The 17502-nt window shown below is 39.2% G+C and overlaps 1 protein-coding gene across 1 annotated transcript in view; it reads left to right on the top strand.

The window, feature by feature from the left end:
* Window positions 1-17271, top strand: part of LOC135080870 (cell adhesion molecule Dscam2-like) — a 99364-nt gene extending 82093 nt beyond the window's left edge. The window contains exons 9-27 of the mRNA XM_063975598.1: window positions 1488-1562; window positions 2328-2472; window positions 3864-4201; window positions 6185-6275; window positions 7189-7339; window positions 7896-8060; window positions 8456-8591; window positions 9343-9462; window positions 9758-9922; window positions 10018-10162; window positions 10669-10817; window positions 10982-11192; window positions 11625-11820; window positions 14284-14450; window positions 14524-14606; window positions 14943-15080; window positions 16274-16477; window positions 16739-16868; window positions 17043-17271. Coding sequence (XP_063831668.1) covers window positions 1488-1562; window positions 2328-2472; window positions 3864-4201; window positions 6185-6275; window positions 7189-7339; window positions 7896-8060; window positions 8456-8591; window positions 9343-9462; window positions 9758-9922; window positions 10018-10162; window positions 10669-10817; window positions 10982-11192; window positions 11625-11820; window positions 14284-14450; window positions 14524-14606; window positions 14943-15080; window positions 16274-16477; window positions 16739-16868; window positions 17043-17271 — 3038 coding nt within the window. The remainder of the gene's footprint in view (window positions 1-1487; window positions 1563-2327; window positions 2473-3863; window positions 4202-6184; window positions 6276-7188; window positions 7340-7895; window positions 8061-8455; window positions 8592-9342; window positions 9463-9757; window positions 9923-10017; window positions 10163-10668; window positions 10818-10981; window positions 11193-11624; window positions 11821-14283; window positions 14451-14523; window positions 14607-14942; window positions 15081-16273; window positions 16478-16738; window positions 16869-17042) is intronic.
* The last annotated feature ends 231 nt before the right edge of the window (window positions 17272-17502 follow it).

Here is a 17502-nt window from a genome sequence, read left to right as displayed (position 1 = left end):
CTGTACATTATAGTTAGTTCTGTTTATGTAATACATAGAACAGCGTAAAAGAATATGAGAATACAGAGATAACTTTTTGTCTATTTTCTTTTCACGACTCTCTGTGATTAATCACGAACAGTATTAAATTTCCCTCACGTCATCACTCTCACGTGAAACGAAAATGCGTTATTAAAATTTTCCAGGATTAATACCTTATGTTTTCCCGTTGCTTTTACCAGTGAAATGCTTAATTAACAGCGCACACATGTTGTTTACTGCGAAAAAGATAAGCCGGAGCTATCAAGGGCTCAACTTATCTCGCCGATCCAGGATTCTGCATGGCTGTAAATTTTTTGCCGGCTTTTACGATTTACAGCGTTATAAATTCTGAACGAATGCGGATAGTAAAACGAAAAGCTGAGTGAATTTTTCAACGAGACCTCAATTTCGTGTTGGTACCTACTCCTACTATGTATGTACTACATAGTACGGTATGTGCAGCGCAATTTTATTGCCACTCGTAAAATACCTAGCTCATGGCGTTTTTCATACTACTCGGTATAAAAGCTTTGGTGTACGATAGAGCAGATATTTTCAGTGAATACGGTGCCTCTTCAGGCTTGTAATGGTTGGTTGCTTTGATGGAAACCTATTCAGGTTAAATTAGGGATTTATATATGTCGTAATTTAAATTAAATGTGGGTAATAATCGAATAGATTTAATGATATTTCGTACATACGGAAGCGCTAAGTTCATTAACATGACATTTGTTATGTTTTTCATGTCCATTTATGGTTTCATTTATACTTAAACTACTGAACCAATCTGAAGAATTTTGGATCACGGACAAAGTTGGAGTTGGACTACTTTATGTTAAAACGGCTATTTTTTGTAAAAAAAAAGACTTTGAAGATTAAATAAAAGATTTTAAAGAAAGAGAATATCTTTTAAATAAGATAAATATTTTATGCCTTTTGTAAGAAATAAAAAGTCGTAGATATAAAATTCTTTAGGTTTTACGACTGATTTTTAGAGGGTCTCGCGATAAGCATTCTGTGACAAACCTAAATCCATGCGGGTGTAATCTCGAGCAGAAGTTATTCTACTATAAAACATTCATCGCCACCTCAACAATACTGTATGGAAGATTAATTTAATGTGTGATGCGTATATTAAAACCACATACTACTTGTCTCTCAAAAGTCGTAATCTTTAGTACCGACGCCATCGCATTTAGTTAAACACTGAGGCATCGTAGTGTGAAAGAACTTTAAACATACTTTTAGATAAAAATCTCATAAAACGTGATAAACTAGCCTAAGTCTTACGCTAGTTACAATAAATTCCTAATACTTTCTTGAATGTTTCCATATTCATATTAATATTTTGAGATGGTGACATCATCTGTACACGAGCCTTTAATCACATAAATTAAATTCCTTTTCTCCACATGTAGGTAATGTAAAAATCCTTACAATTTATTTAATTCGGCGTGTATTTCCAGTTATGTGGTGCTCATTAGGGAAGAAAACGGGCGCCTTCCGGTCGTTCAAACGAAAGCGTTTAAAACGGTCTTCAGGTGAGCGTACTTCCTTTTTGCTATGTTTATTTAGTTCAGAGTTTTTCGAAGTGTTATTTTTTGTTGGATTACAAGAAATAATATTACATTAACTATCGCCCGTATTCACAAACATTACTATGAGGTCTCACAATGCGCGTAGACGCACAGGGTGACACATGAATCAATCACAGAGCTCTATTCAACGCTGTGTGTTCGATTTGCTGCTTCACTTAAGCAAGCATCGTTTGTGAGAACGGGTGTATGAATAATGAGTAAATATCTAAATGTAGTTGAGTTAAAATGTTAACAGAGCTGTAAAATTTATTGCGTCCATTACGAGTGTACGTACAGTGTCGAGAAATGCATGTGTGTTTCGATTAAAGTTGGGCGCCTCTTTGACACGATATTCATTTATTTTTTGTTTTCTGTTTCTGCTTTATAATGTTTGTTGTATCCTATAAAAATGAATGTTTTATCGGTCAAAGAACCAGTTTCATAATTGATTGTAATCACTTATTAATGAGGGCCTAGTGTGAGTTTACATCAAACGCGCTCATTAGTGAGCGCGTAAAAAATACATTAAATGTATGACGGATTGTACAGCACCCCTAGCGGAAACGTTCAAGAACTAAAATTTTCATACATTTTTTTAACGCGCTCACTAGTGAGGACGTTTGATGTAAACTCACACTCAGCCCACTGGTATCCGTTTCTGTATGGTAAGTATTAGTACCACATCTATCAGTCCATCAAACGGATTGAAAATCAAAGTTTTCCTGACAGACTCCCGGCCTGAACTAGTGTACACTTTCATCGAGCAAGCTGTACAGCCAGGTGCACAGGTGGCGCTCAAGTGCTCCGTGGTGGGAGAGCCGCCACCTCGCTTCAGGTGGAACCTGGACGGACTGCCGATACCAGCTCATCATGGGTGAGATTTATAAATAAATAATAATAAAAAATATTCAGACAAAGACAGTCCATATTTTGTTAGTAACAATTTGATCTTAAAAACTATGTTAGTAGGGTTAGTCACAATGTTATTAGTTTAGTTCAGTGGTTCTTAAACATTTCAGTCATGAGGGGCCATTTTACCAAATATCTGTCTTGTCAGGGACCACCTCATAATCGGTCAAAACCAGTTTGAGTGCAAAAACCAGTTTAAAATGGTTTTGACCAAGGTGTGCAAGTGCACATCGTGGACCACTTGGAATGCCTCCAGGGACCACCAGTGGTCCGCGGACCACCGGTTAAGAACCACTGGTTTAGTTAATGCGAGGAAAATTTTCACCAATCTTGTTAGACTATCACAAACTTTATTAGGAAAGGTGATTTTAACACTCAGTTTCTAAATAGCGAATTTAAGATTCTAGAGAACAAATAAATTGTCACGGCATTTATAGATTTGCCCAAAGTTGCATTTCACTAACATTGAAGATTCAATCGTTCAAGAAGTTCTCTCTGGCTCGCGAGCAGATAGATTTAATGCAAGATCAACATCTATAGTCGGTCGGTCTTCAGTTAGAGCTGTATAAATAGATTTGCGACGCTCTACATTTTACCCTAAAATGTGGAAAAGGAAATAGAATCATTAGTAATATTCGTTCAAACTTAGTTGAAATGATGATGATTTTTGTGTTTATTTATTTTATTTTATTTATTTATTTATTCATGAATAGAACGGTCGGTAGTACCAATTACACTATTCAAACAAGACTTAACTTAAATTAAACCACTGCCAATCTAACTCACTCTTTTTATAAACTAAGATAAATAAATAATTTAAATGAACAGCAAAACCTGATAATGATGTTGCTTCATCTGATAATGGCCTGTACTGCAAAAATACAACGGGCGTTAACGTTTTTCTCTCTGTCAGAATGCACAGTAATGTTGAACATAGCTTTAAAAGAATAAATAAGCTCTAAAACATTTCGCGTTGTAAAAACCGAGCGGGCCGACATTAGATGTGTGTAAAATGTGCACAGAAACGGGTTTGCTTGCCAACTGTCGGTATTTCGCCCTGTCTTGCCACACAACGGTGTTTGAGTGCCAAATCGAGATGGATGATATAACAATACGAAGCACATTACACGATTTTAAGCCCATGCTATGTGCAGACATAAATTTTGTTTTATCTCCGAATAAGAATTTTAGATCAGATAAATTCTTTCTTTTTTTACTGCTTGCTTTATTTACGAGATTGAGCAAGACGTTGAATTTGATATAATGCGGACTTGTTAATATCATTCTACAAGTAAAGCGTTTTGCATTTGTCATAGTTGATTCAGCAAGACAATTAAAGTGTTTTATTGTCTACAGTGCCATCATAACCGAGGGCCGTGAAAGTGGCCCAGCTGGCGTGGGTGCAAGCGGCAACTACGTGCTGTCTACGCTGTCACTTACCAGTGCGCGCGTCGAACACGGCGGCAGATACGAGTGCCGTGCCACCAACGTGCACGGGTCCATCGCGCACGCTGCTAGGCTCAATGTTTATGGTATGCGATATAGTATAGGGCCGAGAGTGGGCGCCAGTGGTAACTACGTGCTATCTACGCTGTCACTTAGCAGCGCACGTGTCGAAAACGGCGGCAGATACGAGTGCCGCGCCACCAACGTGCACGGGTCCATCGCGCACGCTGCTAGGCTCAATGTTTATGGTATGCGTTATAGTATAGGGCCGAGAGTGGGCGCCAGTGGTAACTACGTGCTATCTACGCTGTCACTTAGCAGCGCGCGCGTCGAGCACGGCGGCAGATACGAGTGCCGCGCCACCAACGTGCACGGGTCCATCGCGCACGCTGCCAGGCTCAATGTTTATGGTATGCGTTATAGTATAGGGCTGAAAATGGGTGCCAGCGGCAACTACGTGCTGTCTACGCTGTCACTTACCAGTGCGCGCGTCGAGCACGGCGGCAGGTACGAGTTCCGCGCCACAAACGTACACGGGTCCATCGCGCACGCTGCCAGGCTCAATGTTTACGGTACGCATCATAACCGAAGGCTGAGAGTGGGTGCAAGCGGCAACTACGTGCTGTCTACGCTGTCACTTAGCAGCGCGCGTGTTGAAAACGGCGGCAGATACGAGTGTCGCGCCACCAACGTGTACGGGTCCATCGCGCACGCTGCCAGGCTCAATGTTTACGGTATGCGTTATAGCAGAGGGCTGGGAGAGGCGTGGGTGTCAGCGGCAACTACGTGCTGTCTACGCAGTCACTTAGCAGCGCGCGCGTCGAGTACGGTGGCAGGTACGAGTGCCGCGCCACCAACGTGCACGGGTCCATCGCGCACGCTGCCAGGCTCAATGTTTGCGGTATGCGTTATAACAGAGGGCTGGGAGAAGCGTAGGTGCCAGCGGCAACTACGCGCTGTCTACGCTGTCACTCTGCAGTGTCAGCGTCGAGCACGGTAGTAGATACGAGTTCCGAGCCACCAATGTGCACGGGTCCATCGCTAACGCTGCCAGGCTCAATGTTTACGGTATGCGTTATAACTAAGGGCTGGGAGAGGCGTGGGCGCCAGCGGCAACTAAGTGCTGTCTACGCTGTCACATACGAGTGCCACGCCTCCAACGTGCACGGGTCCATCGCGCACGCTGCCAGGCTCAATGTTTACGGTATGCTTTATAGCTGAGGGCCTAAGAGTTTGCCTAAGTTTAAGCTACCACGATGCAAGGTGTAACTACGGTTTCTCCTACCTCTTATCCATCCCCTTCGTCCGGTTCCATCGATCGGAAACAATAGTTTTTGAGTTATTGCATAGAAAAATTACAACAGCAACAGTGATTACATTTCCTAAAATGTACTGATGGGGCTCAGAATGCGTAGCAAACTTGTTACTAAACGTGGTTCGGATTGAGCACAGCCAGCGTTACGATTGGCGTGCAAATAAGGCCCATATGAGTGGCGCGCTGCTACGCGGCTACGAGCTACGAGGCTACGAACTACGAATCGCGTGTGCTACGAATACTACTCATCGGTTATAGCAAGCTTTGTAAATGAGCTAACTAAATCGACGATTGTTAAATGGTTTTGACGTTTTTGTGTGAACTATTCTGTTATAGATCTAGTGCTATGATTTCAACATTGTATGTATTTAAAGTGAATTATATTTAAATATACATATGCAGTTACAGTCTAATTATTACTATATTGTTATTTTCATACTTTATCACTTAGATAGTACATGAAATATGCCCCATTGCCCCTACAATATATTTTATCAATACCAGCAGGGCGCGGTCAGATTTGGCTCATGTTCAATGTGTCAATATCTGAATTTATGATGCTGAAAATGTATTATGAATATTATGGTCTGCTGTAATTTAAATAAAACCACGTGATTATTTGGATTACCTTACCTCATTATGGTTCGTAATTAATTGTTGCAATCGTTAATCAAAGCAATGCAGTGGTTAGTAGCTAAAGTGAAAAAAGGTGCCACAATAAAATGTATATTAAAAATTTAAGATGAGAATACACGTGATTACCATACCAATATAGGTATTGTATTTTAGGCCTAGTCAGTCCCATAAATTGAATCAGTCAATTTGGGCATGCTCTATCTATCTTGGTTGGACTCTAAATTCCCTGAAAATGTAATTTAAAACTTTATTTTATTACAAGTTAGGATCTTATTTCTAGGTCCACCTTACATCAGAGCATTGGCGCCTGTGAAAGCGGTTGCCGGGTCTGAGGTGACCATTTGGTGCCCCTACTACGGATTCCCTGTTGAGTAAGAAACTTTTAGATTGTATGTTTTTTTTATTTCATTAAAAAAATGATTTTACTATAGAATGTTCACGCACACGCTGTATTTCAGGTAACTTGAAGTAAGTAATTTAAATATTAACCTTTTTGTACACTAATTAAAAAGTTATTAACAAAGCTAAATCACGACAATCATTATTCTCGTAAGACAAACAAAACCCAAAAGATTGAACAGAGTTTTCATTACGGCCAAACTATTATAATACCCACTCTAAATAGACAGTTTCTGAAAAATTCAGTCTAAAAATTAATTTTGTTTAATTTATAAATTTGATTCCAAAGAAATAAGTTTTCCGACCATCAATTTCTTTCGTAACATGAAAATAACATTACTTTTATAACTTCGTGAAGGACGCGCGGAAAGTTACACACTTTCCCAAACAAAGTTGCTAACCATGTTATTTTTTATGTAAAAGTCAGGGCAACTTTCTGTATTTCTTAATATACGAATAAACTTTTAATACATTACTTCTGGTATTGTATTCGGTCTAAATTATTGACTCGTATCATATGTTTTTATGGTTTTCATGTCTCATAAAAATACATTGCTACCTTATTTGTTATTCTATTGCCTGTTTTTTTGCAATAGTAGATATAAGAGTATAGTTTCTTGCCTTAAAATAACAGAAAACATAGGTTAGGTATGACGTTACAAAATACGAAAATTATACAACTTTTTTTTATTGTGACTTTAGCGACGAATTATAAGTTAAAGGGGGATTTTTACATCGTTAAGATATGAATGATTACATGTTAACAATAATTTTATTGTTATGACAATGGGTTTTTAAATTGACTCTTAAGATATTAAATTTTATTTTATTAAAAGATCTATTTTGCCACCTTAATTAACCAACTAAGTACCAAATCCGTACCAGGTCAGTGAAATGGGAAGGAGGTGCCGGGGCGGACTCTCGCTACCAGCAGATGGGCGGTCAGCTGACCATCCACAACGTCGACCGGAATAGGGACAAGGGCACGTGGACCTGTTCCGTCCTGACCCCTGGGGGAGAATTGGCGAAGAGAGAAGTTAGTGGTTATTTGTTGTATATTTCAAGTATAAAAAAACATGTTAAGCGAGACTGAGGTAGACGTTAGTTTACAGCAGATAGACGGAGAGTGAATAATTTACAAGTTTACAACGTATGGAGAGAGACATGATTTTGTTCGGTCCTCATACTTGGGAGACCTACAGACCTACCTACCTCGGAGGACATGCTCGTATACTTCTTATGAATGATGGATCAACTTACCCCTTTATTATCTGCTTTGGACCTATTTACGTTATATTTTATGTCTGTTGAGGCCGCACATTACCGGACTCCTTGCGCGACACTGGCCACCAAGAAAAACTTCATTATTTTTTCGACGACCAATATTTTGCCAATATCGATATTCTTTTGTTTTTCTCTCGCTCCCAACTCTTATTTTTTAACGTATGCATTTTCACGACTCTTTGTTAATATTTAACAACAAGTTTTAGGCTTGTCGAGCCACTTTAATGGCCTAAATTACTCCGTATAAGGCTTATTAAGTAAAAAGAAAACTATCCTAAATCTATAGCTACTTGATCTTGCCCTAACAGGTCCAAATAACAGTGGTGTCCCCCCCGGTTCTATCTCCCGTGGTGTTCCCCCCCGGCCTGAGGGCAGGGGATCGGGCGCAGCTGACCTGCAGCGTCACTTCAGGGGATATGCCCGTCTACTTCTCGTGGCTCAAAGATCAGATGCCCATTTCTAGTGTTCTTCAAGTAAGTGTCAGTTAAGATGTTGTTAAGCTAGATTTAATTAAGAAGTTTGATGTGAGTTAACTGAAATTATACGAGTAATACATTTGGAACTACTGTTATCTCATAGTTGAAGCATTATGTCGCGAAAACTAGCGATATTTTTAGTGCTAAGATTTATCAGCTAAGCGATTTATTAGAGCATTCAAATTATTAGGTCTGCCACCTATCACATGAAAAAAAAATCCCAAAGAATAGGTGTTAACTCAAAAGTAGACAGGTATTGTCGTAGTAAAATTATTTAAGCTAAATACTATCAACATCAATCTACTTAATGCTTTAGTAGTTTAATCTTTTAATCATTGAATAAAATTCTAATTGAAGTTTTCGGTCTATAAAAGGCATTTGTGTGCGTCTAGGTGGAAGAGCGAGGCGCAGAATTTTACAGCATGTTGATCTTCAAAACCCTGACCGCGGCCCACAGCGGTATCTACACATGCGTGGTAACGAACACAGCCGGCAAGGCCAATACTTCCGCCGAGTTAGCCATCAAAGGTGAGTCACTAAAATCTAATTTACCGACTCTTTGGTCACATAAAATAATTACGTTTTCCTTCTTTCTTTTTTCGCAAAATGTATTTGGGGCCGGATACGAAAAGCAATAAAGACCGTTCCTTATATTTTGTGACGGGGAGGTAATAAAGAAATCAATTTATTTAGTAACTGGGCCGAAATATATTAAGTTCGTTAAAGTCCCTGCTTAGTTTGTTTATAACGTGGTCCAGATATTTATGATTGGGTAATCTTATTTACCTATGTATAATTGAAATTAGATTCAGCTTATTTTTAAAATTTTCAGTAACTTCTAGAACAATAATATCACGCAAACACGTGTCCCTAAAATACTGTGAATCTTCAGATGACTCTATCTGACATCTTAATACCTACCTAAATACATAGAAGTCAGACTGCTTGCAACGTCAATTTGTAGAAATAGGTCACTTAACAAGATGTCAGACGACGTCGCACGCCGTCTAGCGACACGAATAGCAGCGCCATTTCTTCCCAAGTGAATCCATGTGCATCTGTGGCGGGTAATCAAATCTTTGTAAGCTGACTTTGACCTAGTTACTTCCTAGTGGTGCAGCGTCCTATTGAATGAAAAACAAACATTTAGGTAAGAAGTTGAATGAAAATGCAACGAAATCGTATCAGAGAGCCGAATGATGGAGTCGGAAGATTACTATTATAAGGAGAGCTCGTGAAAACTGAACTTTGCTCGTTTAACTTTAGTTTATTTTTTCAGTGCCACCATACTGGCAAATTGAGCCGAGCGATGCATCAGTGCTGCTTAACGGATCACTCACGGTGAGCTGCGAGGCGCGCGGGCATCCATCTCCGGCTATTTATTGGACCAAATTTTCAGGTAGATCACTGGGAACGGACACAGAAACTAATTAACGACGTTGATTAACTTTGGAATTACCTATTTACTAAAGTAGATACAAGCACCTTTATGGTTAAGCACCTGGATTTACGTTAATTGAACCTTATTACTAGCATGTTGAATGTATGATTTAGGTACATATTGTGTATTTATCATTGAGTACTTACTTACGTAAACATTTAAGAATCATCTTCATAATCTTATAGCTACTTTCAATATTTCATTATACTACAGAACGAAGTTTACAATTTCAACAAGCCTTTAAATTTTGTAGGGACTACAGAGACGAGTCTAGGTGGAGTGTCTGACCCAGTGGTCCTTAGCAACGGGTCATTGAGGCTGGAGACCGCTCGAGCTGAGCATTCGGGGAAGTACCGGTGCAGGGCTGATAATGGAGTGGCCCCGGCGCTGTCGAAGACTCTCAATATTCATGTCAATGGTAAGTTGTAGTTTCCATAATATGTTTTTGTAAGGGTCGGATCGAAATATCCTGCATTTTTCCTAATATCTTGTTTTCCAACTTCTTTAATACAGAACCAGCAAGATTTGAGACACCATCTGCAAACGTGACAGCCAAGCTGGGAGAAACGGTTCGTTTGGCCTGTGTGGCACGCGGAGACACTCCTCTCTCTACCACTTGGAGTCACTCAGGGAGGGCTTTGCCCAATTCAGATTACCGGTAGGTACAGCTAGGTACATAGGCAGGTACCGTAGAATTTACCGTTTGAAGCCACGATAGCCGAACGGTGAAGGGGTCGGACTGGCCGACTCGTGATCCGGGGAACGCGGGTTCGGTCCCCGCCGCCGCTCTTGGTGAGCTCACTCGTGACACAAGCATATTTAGCTTAGTACGAGGGGCTAACGGGAGTATTAGTAATTTGTGTAATAACAAATTACTAATAATCTTTAAAAAAAAAATTCAGCTATTGTAGTCACTGCTGGATCCAGAGGGAGAAAAGTGGCTCCAAAGAAAAGACCGGTCTTTGAAAATGTAGTGAAGGAGCACAATGTGAGAGCTCTATGATGTGGATCTTGTGCAAAAATGTTTAAATGTTTTACTTTTCTTTATTTCTTTCTATGAGGCAATATAAGAATTTAGACCTTACCTTGTATGGGACATTTATACAACTGCCAAATTATCAGAAACTCAATAAATAAACGCAATTACAAAATATTGTCCTATAGAATGAGCATATCAGAAACGCGGAGTGCCGAGGGTCTGAGGAGTGAGCTCGTTGTGGAGCGCGCGGATCGCCGGGACTCCGGAGTGTACCGTTGCCAAGCCTCCAACCCTTACGGGCGGTCCGATCACTTCGTCCATTTGGCTGTGCAAGGTAATTTTCTACATGATATGGGCAATTCTGCATGATATGGTCGGGAAATTTTAAATTATTACAAATCGTATCAAGCGCAAATTGAACAAAAATCAAAAGTCTTTATTCCAACACATTCTTCAAAGTTAATTCTAGCAAGATATTCCATGAAAAATTTTCTTCAGAACCACCGGAGCCACCGGCGAATTTCCGCGTCCTCGAGACCTCCTCTCGTTCAGTGAGGCTGCAATGGCGGCGGCCTTACGATGGAAACTCCCCAGTGCTAGGCTACGTGGTGCAGTATAGAAAGCACGACTCTAGCAGCGCCGACTCCTGGAGAGACGCTGATACTCACAACGTGTCAGTCTCAGCACACTCCATTGACTCCTACACTGAGTGAGTATTTTGTGTCAATGAATTTGATAGTGATTAGAGTCCTAGGAAACCTCCCCTCGGTCTCATTCCAATGAAGGCGGCTATGATGGAAACTCCCTGGTGCTGGATTTCGAAGTTCAATACAGATAACATGATTCTTCCTCATCTTGATTCATCTTCCTCAGATTTCAGCCATATGACGTCCATTGCTGCATATGATGGGCCACCCCAAGTCACAGTCATTATCTGGAATATTCTAAGTACTATATCTTTATATGTGGCAATTTTCGATTGGAGTACTTTGATGCAGGTTAGGTACTAGGTTCCAGTCACATATCTCAGCATTTCAGCCATAGGACGTCCATTGCTGAACATAGGCCTCCTCCAAGACGTATTATGTATACCTTTTCTGTGTCAATCATTGAGACTAGCTCTATCCTACATCGTAAACAGAACTGAAGGAGCAACAATCACGGGCCTGGAGCCAGCGACGGCCTATTTAGTCCGGGCGCGCACGGTCACGGCGCAGTTCGCGTCGGCTCACACCCGGGCGCTGCTCGCGCTGACGCTGCACGAGCCGCCTGCGCGCGCGCCGCTCAGTCTAAGGGCGTCTGCGCCGAGGCCGTCTACTATTGAACTTGCTTGGCAGGTTAGATTTATGTTTTTTTTTTTTTTTTTTATGTTTTGTTAGACTACACACTTTTGTTGAAAAATCGCCCCTATTACAACTACATCCGCTTATACCTCTTACCTTCATTTTCTAGAATTTAAACTATTTTGATTATTATTTCTGAATTGCAATAAAGAATTAAATAGATTTTTTCCAAAAAATGGGAATTAGACATCTCTTATGTATTTTATTGTTGTAGTCTGAAAGAAAAACAAAATTAACTTACACATGTGTTAATAAATAGGTAATAGCTGTTGTTAATCCCATTTGAATCGATGATTTGGTAACAGAAAGCAACTATCGGCTTACACATTCAATACTCGTATTCGTATGATATTGCATGTGGATGGAAATTTCCGCCGTCGGCAATCACCAGGATATCTGCGTTAGTTCCTGTGTCTAACGGAAAATAACTACGAGTATAGTTCTATACACTCATGTTTGAGCTTATGTTGTTGGATAGATGCGCAGTAAGTAACAACTTGTAAATGAAACAATCAACTTTACATCGTTAATAACTTTTATTTTATTTCGTTTATACGGTGCCTTGCTAGGTACTTAATCTTACATCCTATAGCACTGTAGCTTTAAACTTAGGAAACCGTAGAAATCAGACAATAAGGTAAGTGCCCCCTACTTCGGTATATTAAGGCTCTTACGACTTTAACAATTTATTTAAAAATAACCAAGCATGATATCAGTATGAAAGTTTTTGTATGCTAAACTTCGGTCTTTTGACAGTAACTTAATACATAAATTATAGTTATATTGTTTGAACTTTTTTTAATATTAATTGTTCTGCGGACCTCTTGTTTGGATCCTGTTTCGTGATAAAATTTTGCTCTGTTTCCAAGTTCGTGAACTCATGTCCCCTATTTTGGGATAAGGTTTTATGCATCGAGTTAGGATATTTTAATAATGATTATGGGTTTAATAAATTTAAAAACGATAATATAAATTTAGAATAAAAGAATTATGTGAAATTGACGATATTACTTACCTGAAATATTCATGAGAAATAATGTTAGTCTGTTTAGCTAGGTACGCACCTTCGTATAAAATTTTGATTTGTTAATTCTAACAATATGTGAAAATATTTATATAACCATCAGAAATGTGGGGCGGCCTTAACCCCTCCCCCCTCCCCCCTACCCTTCGTACCCATAAAATTTTGATTTTTAATTTCTAACGATTTATGAAAATATTTATACAAGTCATTAGAAATGTGGGGGGGGGACTAACCCCCTTCCCCCTAATCCCCCCACCCCTGGAACTGCTTCAAGTGAGGGTAGCCCCCCCCCCCTCTGAAAATAACCCCATATACGCGAATGAGTCATAATAAAAAGTAATTATTTAATTAATTACTTAGGTAGGTAAGTATTAAAAACTAAAAAATATGTCGATTTCTTTGATGTTATGTGTCATACAAGTACCTAACACTATACATTTATATATCACGAACTTGGGAAAAAGTAACAATAATACGGTTCCTTGTTTCGTGATACTGATTATTCCAAATTACCCAAGTAAAATTCATGGATTATTGTCAAATTGTGTCAATTAACTATTATCTATCCCATATAAAATACAAATAAACCAAGATAAATAAAACAAATCGAATTAAAACCAAAATTACGCTGGTAGTACTTATGCTAATTTATCTTAAAATTGGTCATTTATGTGAACTTCAAACTCGTGTCATATAAATTCTAGTGAACGAAACATATACCGAATTTAGATCATGAGAAACTTAAATAAATGTATTATTTGTTTCATAACTTACATTTCAATTATCATAAATAATTATTTAAAAACCAAGCATCAAAACATTATCCATAATATCCTTGATTCGGTAGTATCACGAAACAGGGGACATCCGAAAAATAATATGTACGCTATTTCGTGAGTCAATTAATCGCAATTTTAAAGGAATTCTACGTTTTCATATAACTTTTTTCTAAGCCAAATCAATTGTCAAGGAACACATGAAACCACTAATACAAGTTTTATGCAAATGGACGTTCCTTCGCCTTTATATAAGCTTAAGATGTTGAAGCGCTAACCTTACGGTGAGAGCAACATTTGCACGCCACACGGCTGTTTTTGGCTCTCTGAGAGTTTGAAGCTTCGTATTGCTCTCATTTTTGGCGCCACAATGTTGGTACTTGGTTTATTAGATAGCTTAATTAATAGAGTTTTTGTAGTTATAAAGAATTTTTATAAATAATATTCCATTTGCTTATTATTTGAGCTAGAAAAAAAACTTACGAACTTACGTACTATCACGAACTAGTAGCCGTTTACCTTATCAGGTATATTCTTGTCTTAAAAATAAAATTCATAGAAAAATAAACCCATGTAGCTTGCTCACTTCTGTTCCTAGATTAATTATTTAAGTGCAATGGCCTAGGAAGCAATGTTTAGTTACCGCCAATTCCATAGGCTCCACCATCGTCATCATGGAACGGGGAACTGCTGGGCTACACAGTATGGTGGTGGGCGTCTGCCGACGGAACCTTGGCAGGAGGGTCCAACGTCGGCATGGAGTTTGCCACCGTAAGGGGACTCATAAACAAATACACTATTGAGAGCCTGGAACACTATACGAGGTACGTGAAGTTAGGTACTGAATTTATTATAATTATTGTAGGTATTTATTATTATTATTATCTTTGTACTAAGGTACTCTGTGAGTGTCCGAGCCTTTAATAGCGCTGGCGCTGGTCCGGCAACTGCTCCTGTGAACACGCTGACACAAGAGAGTGGTGAGTTTATGTCATTTTATACTAAACTACTTAATTAAGTTACCTTGTTATTTACCTGATATCTGATTCTCATTTATTTTATTGATTTTCAAAGTACTAAAATCTTACACCAAAATGAAAACTTGCTTAGTTCAGAGCTAGAATAAATATTTTTAAGGAGTTTTGTCCTGTTTGATGATACAAAAGAACAGGTTGGAACTTAACTTTAACAGACTACAAGACCAAACGAATTATTTTTGAACCATAACACAAAGGAAAAAGTATAAAAATATGGTAGGAATACCCACTACCTTATAAAATATAGTTAAGGAGGTAATAAGAATATTTCCCTACCAGTCCCATCAGAGGGTCCTCGGGCTGTACGGTGTCGCGCGGTATCTCCTCAAAGCCTGAAGGTGGAGTGGTCGCCACCGCCGGCGCACGCGCACCACGGCGCTTTGCTCGGCTACAAGCTGCTCTACCGCCCGGAACACAGTGAGTACGGGTTCAGTTATGTTCTTTTATACTATTGTGTAAGTATCGCGTACTAGATTACAACCAAAGCGTGACCAAAGTGTCTTAAAATTACCCAAAAGAATTACTTAGATGGCGCGATTTCTGTATATACAAGGTATTAGGTAAATGGGTATATGAGCCGACACTAGCCCATGTTAACATGGGCATATCATCATTTTAATTTTTTTAATTTTCATACAAAATAAATTTTATAAAATTCGATTTGTATGAAAATTAAAATAATTAAAATGAAGATATCAATTTTCTGACTTCACCATACCATTTATATGCCCATGGGCTAGGCTAGTGTCGGATCAATTTACCTAACACCCTGTATATTTTTTCGAATTTTTGGGAGTGGTTTTTAAGATTTGATTTACCCATTCCGGGATACCCTTTGCGTATTAGAGAAAAAAAGCAACGGTTGGAATGATCCTATAACCACCTCTCGTAATGGTAACCTTTTGTTACATAATCATTTGAGTTGGTTGTAACTGTCAACATTCCCAATTTCGTAACTAAATAAATGAAAGGGTCATGTAATTTCAAAGTTTTCGAATCAATCTCTTTCATATTAATAATGGAAAGGTCAAACATAAAGTTCAGCACTAAAATAGTATTCGGAATCGATTACCAATTCCAAGTTGAGTGATGGCAGTTGTTTGCCTGCAGCGCTGAGTGGTTGGAGAGCAATGGAGGACGGGTCTAAGTTAGAACAAGAAGCGAGCGTGCTAAGTTTCGTATTTGCCTCAACTTCTGCTATATGGAGTTTAAAACCATTATGTCAGACGTAACTTTAACTTTCGCCAATTCCTATTGGAATGATGGTCATCATTTTAAACCTCAATTATAAACAAACACGTGTAGGAACCTTGATCGATGAGGCAATATAATTACGTTTTCTTGGTAATAAAGGCTATTATTATTATAATGATAAGAGTCTCAATAGATAAAACTGTCTGATCTGTTTCTATAATATGGAGTCTATGGGACAGACCCTACATATTCTCTGTCAATACTTTCCTCATCCTATTTATTTTAAGGTCCGTCATATTATTAAGTACTTAGGAGTAATTTGGAGCATAAATTCTATTCCAAGAAAACATTCGTTAATCATAATTCAGTCATTGTAACCAATTCCAAGCTGAGTGATGGCAGTTGTTTGTCGGCAGCGACTGAGTGGCTGGAGTGGGAAGTGCGGGGTAGTGGCACGGTGACAGCGGGCGCGGGCGCAGAAGTGAAGCGGGTAGCGGGCGTGGAAACGCTCCTGCTCGCACTGAGACCGCACACGAACTACACAATACAAGCGCTAGCGTATACTGCAGCGGGCGACGGCGTGCCCGCTCATCCTATACATTGTACCACGCAGCAAGATGGTGAGTTTTAAATGCAGCTAAGCTCGGCAGACTTGGTAGTTGATAGGATTCTGTGAAAGTATGCTTTAAGGTTGTGTACTTATGTTGTATGTGATAAGGTTTAATAGCTTAATAAGAACATCATGAATGATAACGTGTAAATGTCGTTGTATAAATTATGATGATATTACGTTTTATAGGTTCATATTTTTTGTGTTTCCTATTACATATTACAATTCTTTGAACATGTCCAGTAGGTAAATAAAACCAATATTCCCATAGCACCAGGACCACCAGCCGCTGTGAAAGTGGTGGCAACATCAATCACTTCTCTTGCCGTGAGCTGGCTGCCCCCCAGTCGGCCTAACGGACCGATTCTTTACTACACAGTCTTCTATCGAGAGCTTGGCAGGTAATTACCATCTATAGCGGAAGTAATCCCACCCCTGCAACGTCTGTTTAGCCTGGATCTACAGTTTGATCTTTGAGTATGAGTTCGAAATACAATATGGAGTCCTACTAATCAAAATTTTTGTCTTGAAGTTCCTTGAATCATAAGTTGACCGATATTTATAATGCCATCTAGGGACCGCCCGCCTCAAACCACGACCATTCAAGCCGAGGATGGCGACGCATCCGTAGGCTTGGGAGGGTCGACGGAGCTGAGGTCCCTGTCTGAGGGCTCCACGTACGAGGCGTGGGTCGCCGCGCACTCCGCAGCGGGAGAAGGCGAACCCTCGGCCCCGCAGCCTACAACTATTACGTCAAGAGGTAATAAGAAATTACATTATTCTTTGTCTATGTGTCTTTTGTAAAAAAAACTACATGTCTTTTTTTAAACGAAGTTAGTTTATTGAAAATGAAATTAGAAATATCAAGCAAGTTATTATTCCAACATGCCCTAAATATACGACCCATATAAACTGGCCTTAATGAAAGTAAATGTAATTTAATATTTGGTTTATTAAAAGATAATATACCTACTCGTATGTTTGAGAAATAAAAAAAAAGAGTTTTCTTTCTTTGCTCTGTTTTATTTACCTAAA

The sequence above is a fragment of the Ostrinia nubilalis genome, chromosome 18 (genome assembly GCF_963855985.1).
Source record: "Ostrinia nubilalis chromosome 18, ilOstNubi1.1, whole genome shotgun sequence".
Classification (NCBI taxonomy): domain Eukaryota; kingdom Metazoa; phylum Arthropoda; class Insecta; order Lepidoptera; family Crambidae; genus Ostrinia; species Ostrinia nubilalis.
Note: the sequence above shows the minus strand (reverse complement) of the source record. Positions and strands in the feature narration are given on the sequence as shown.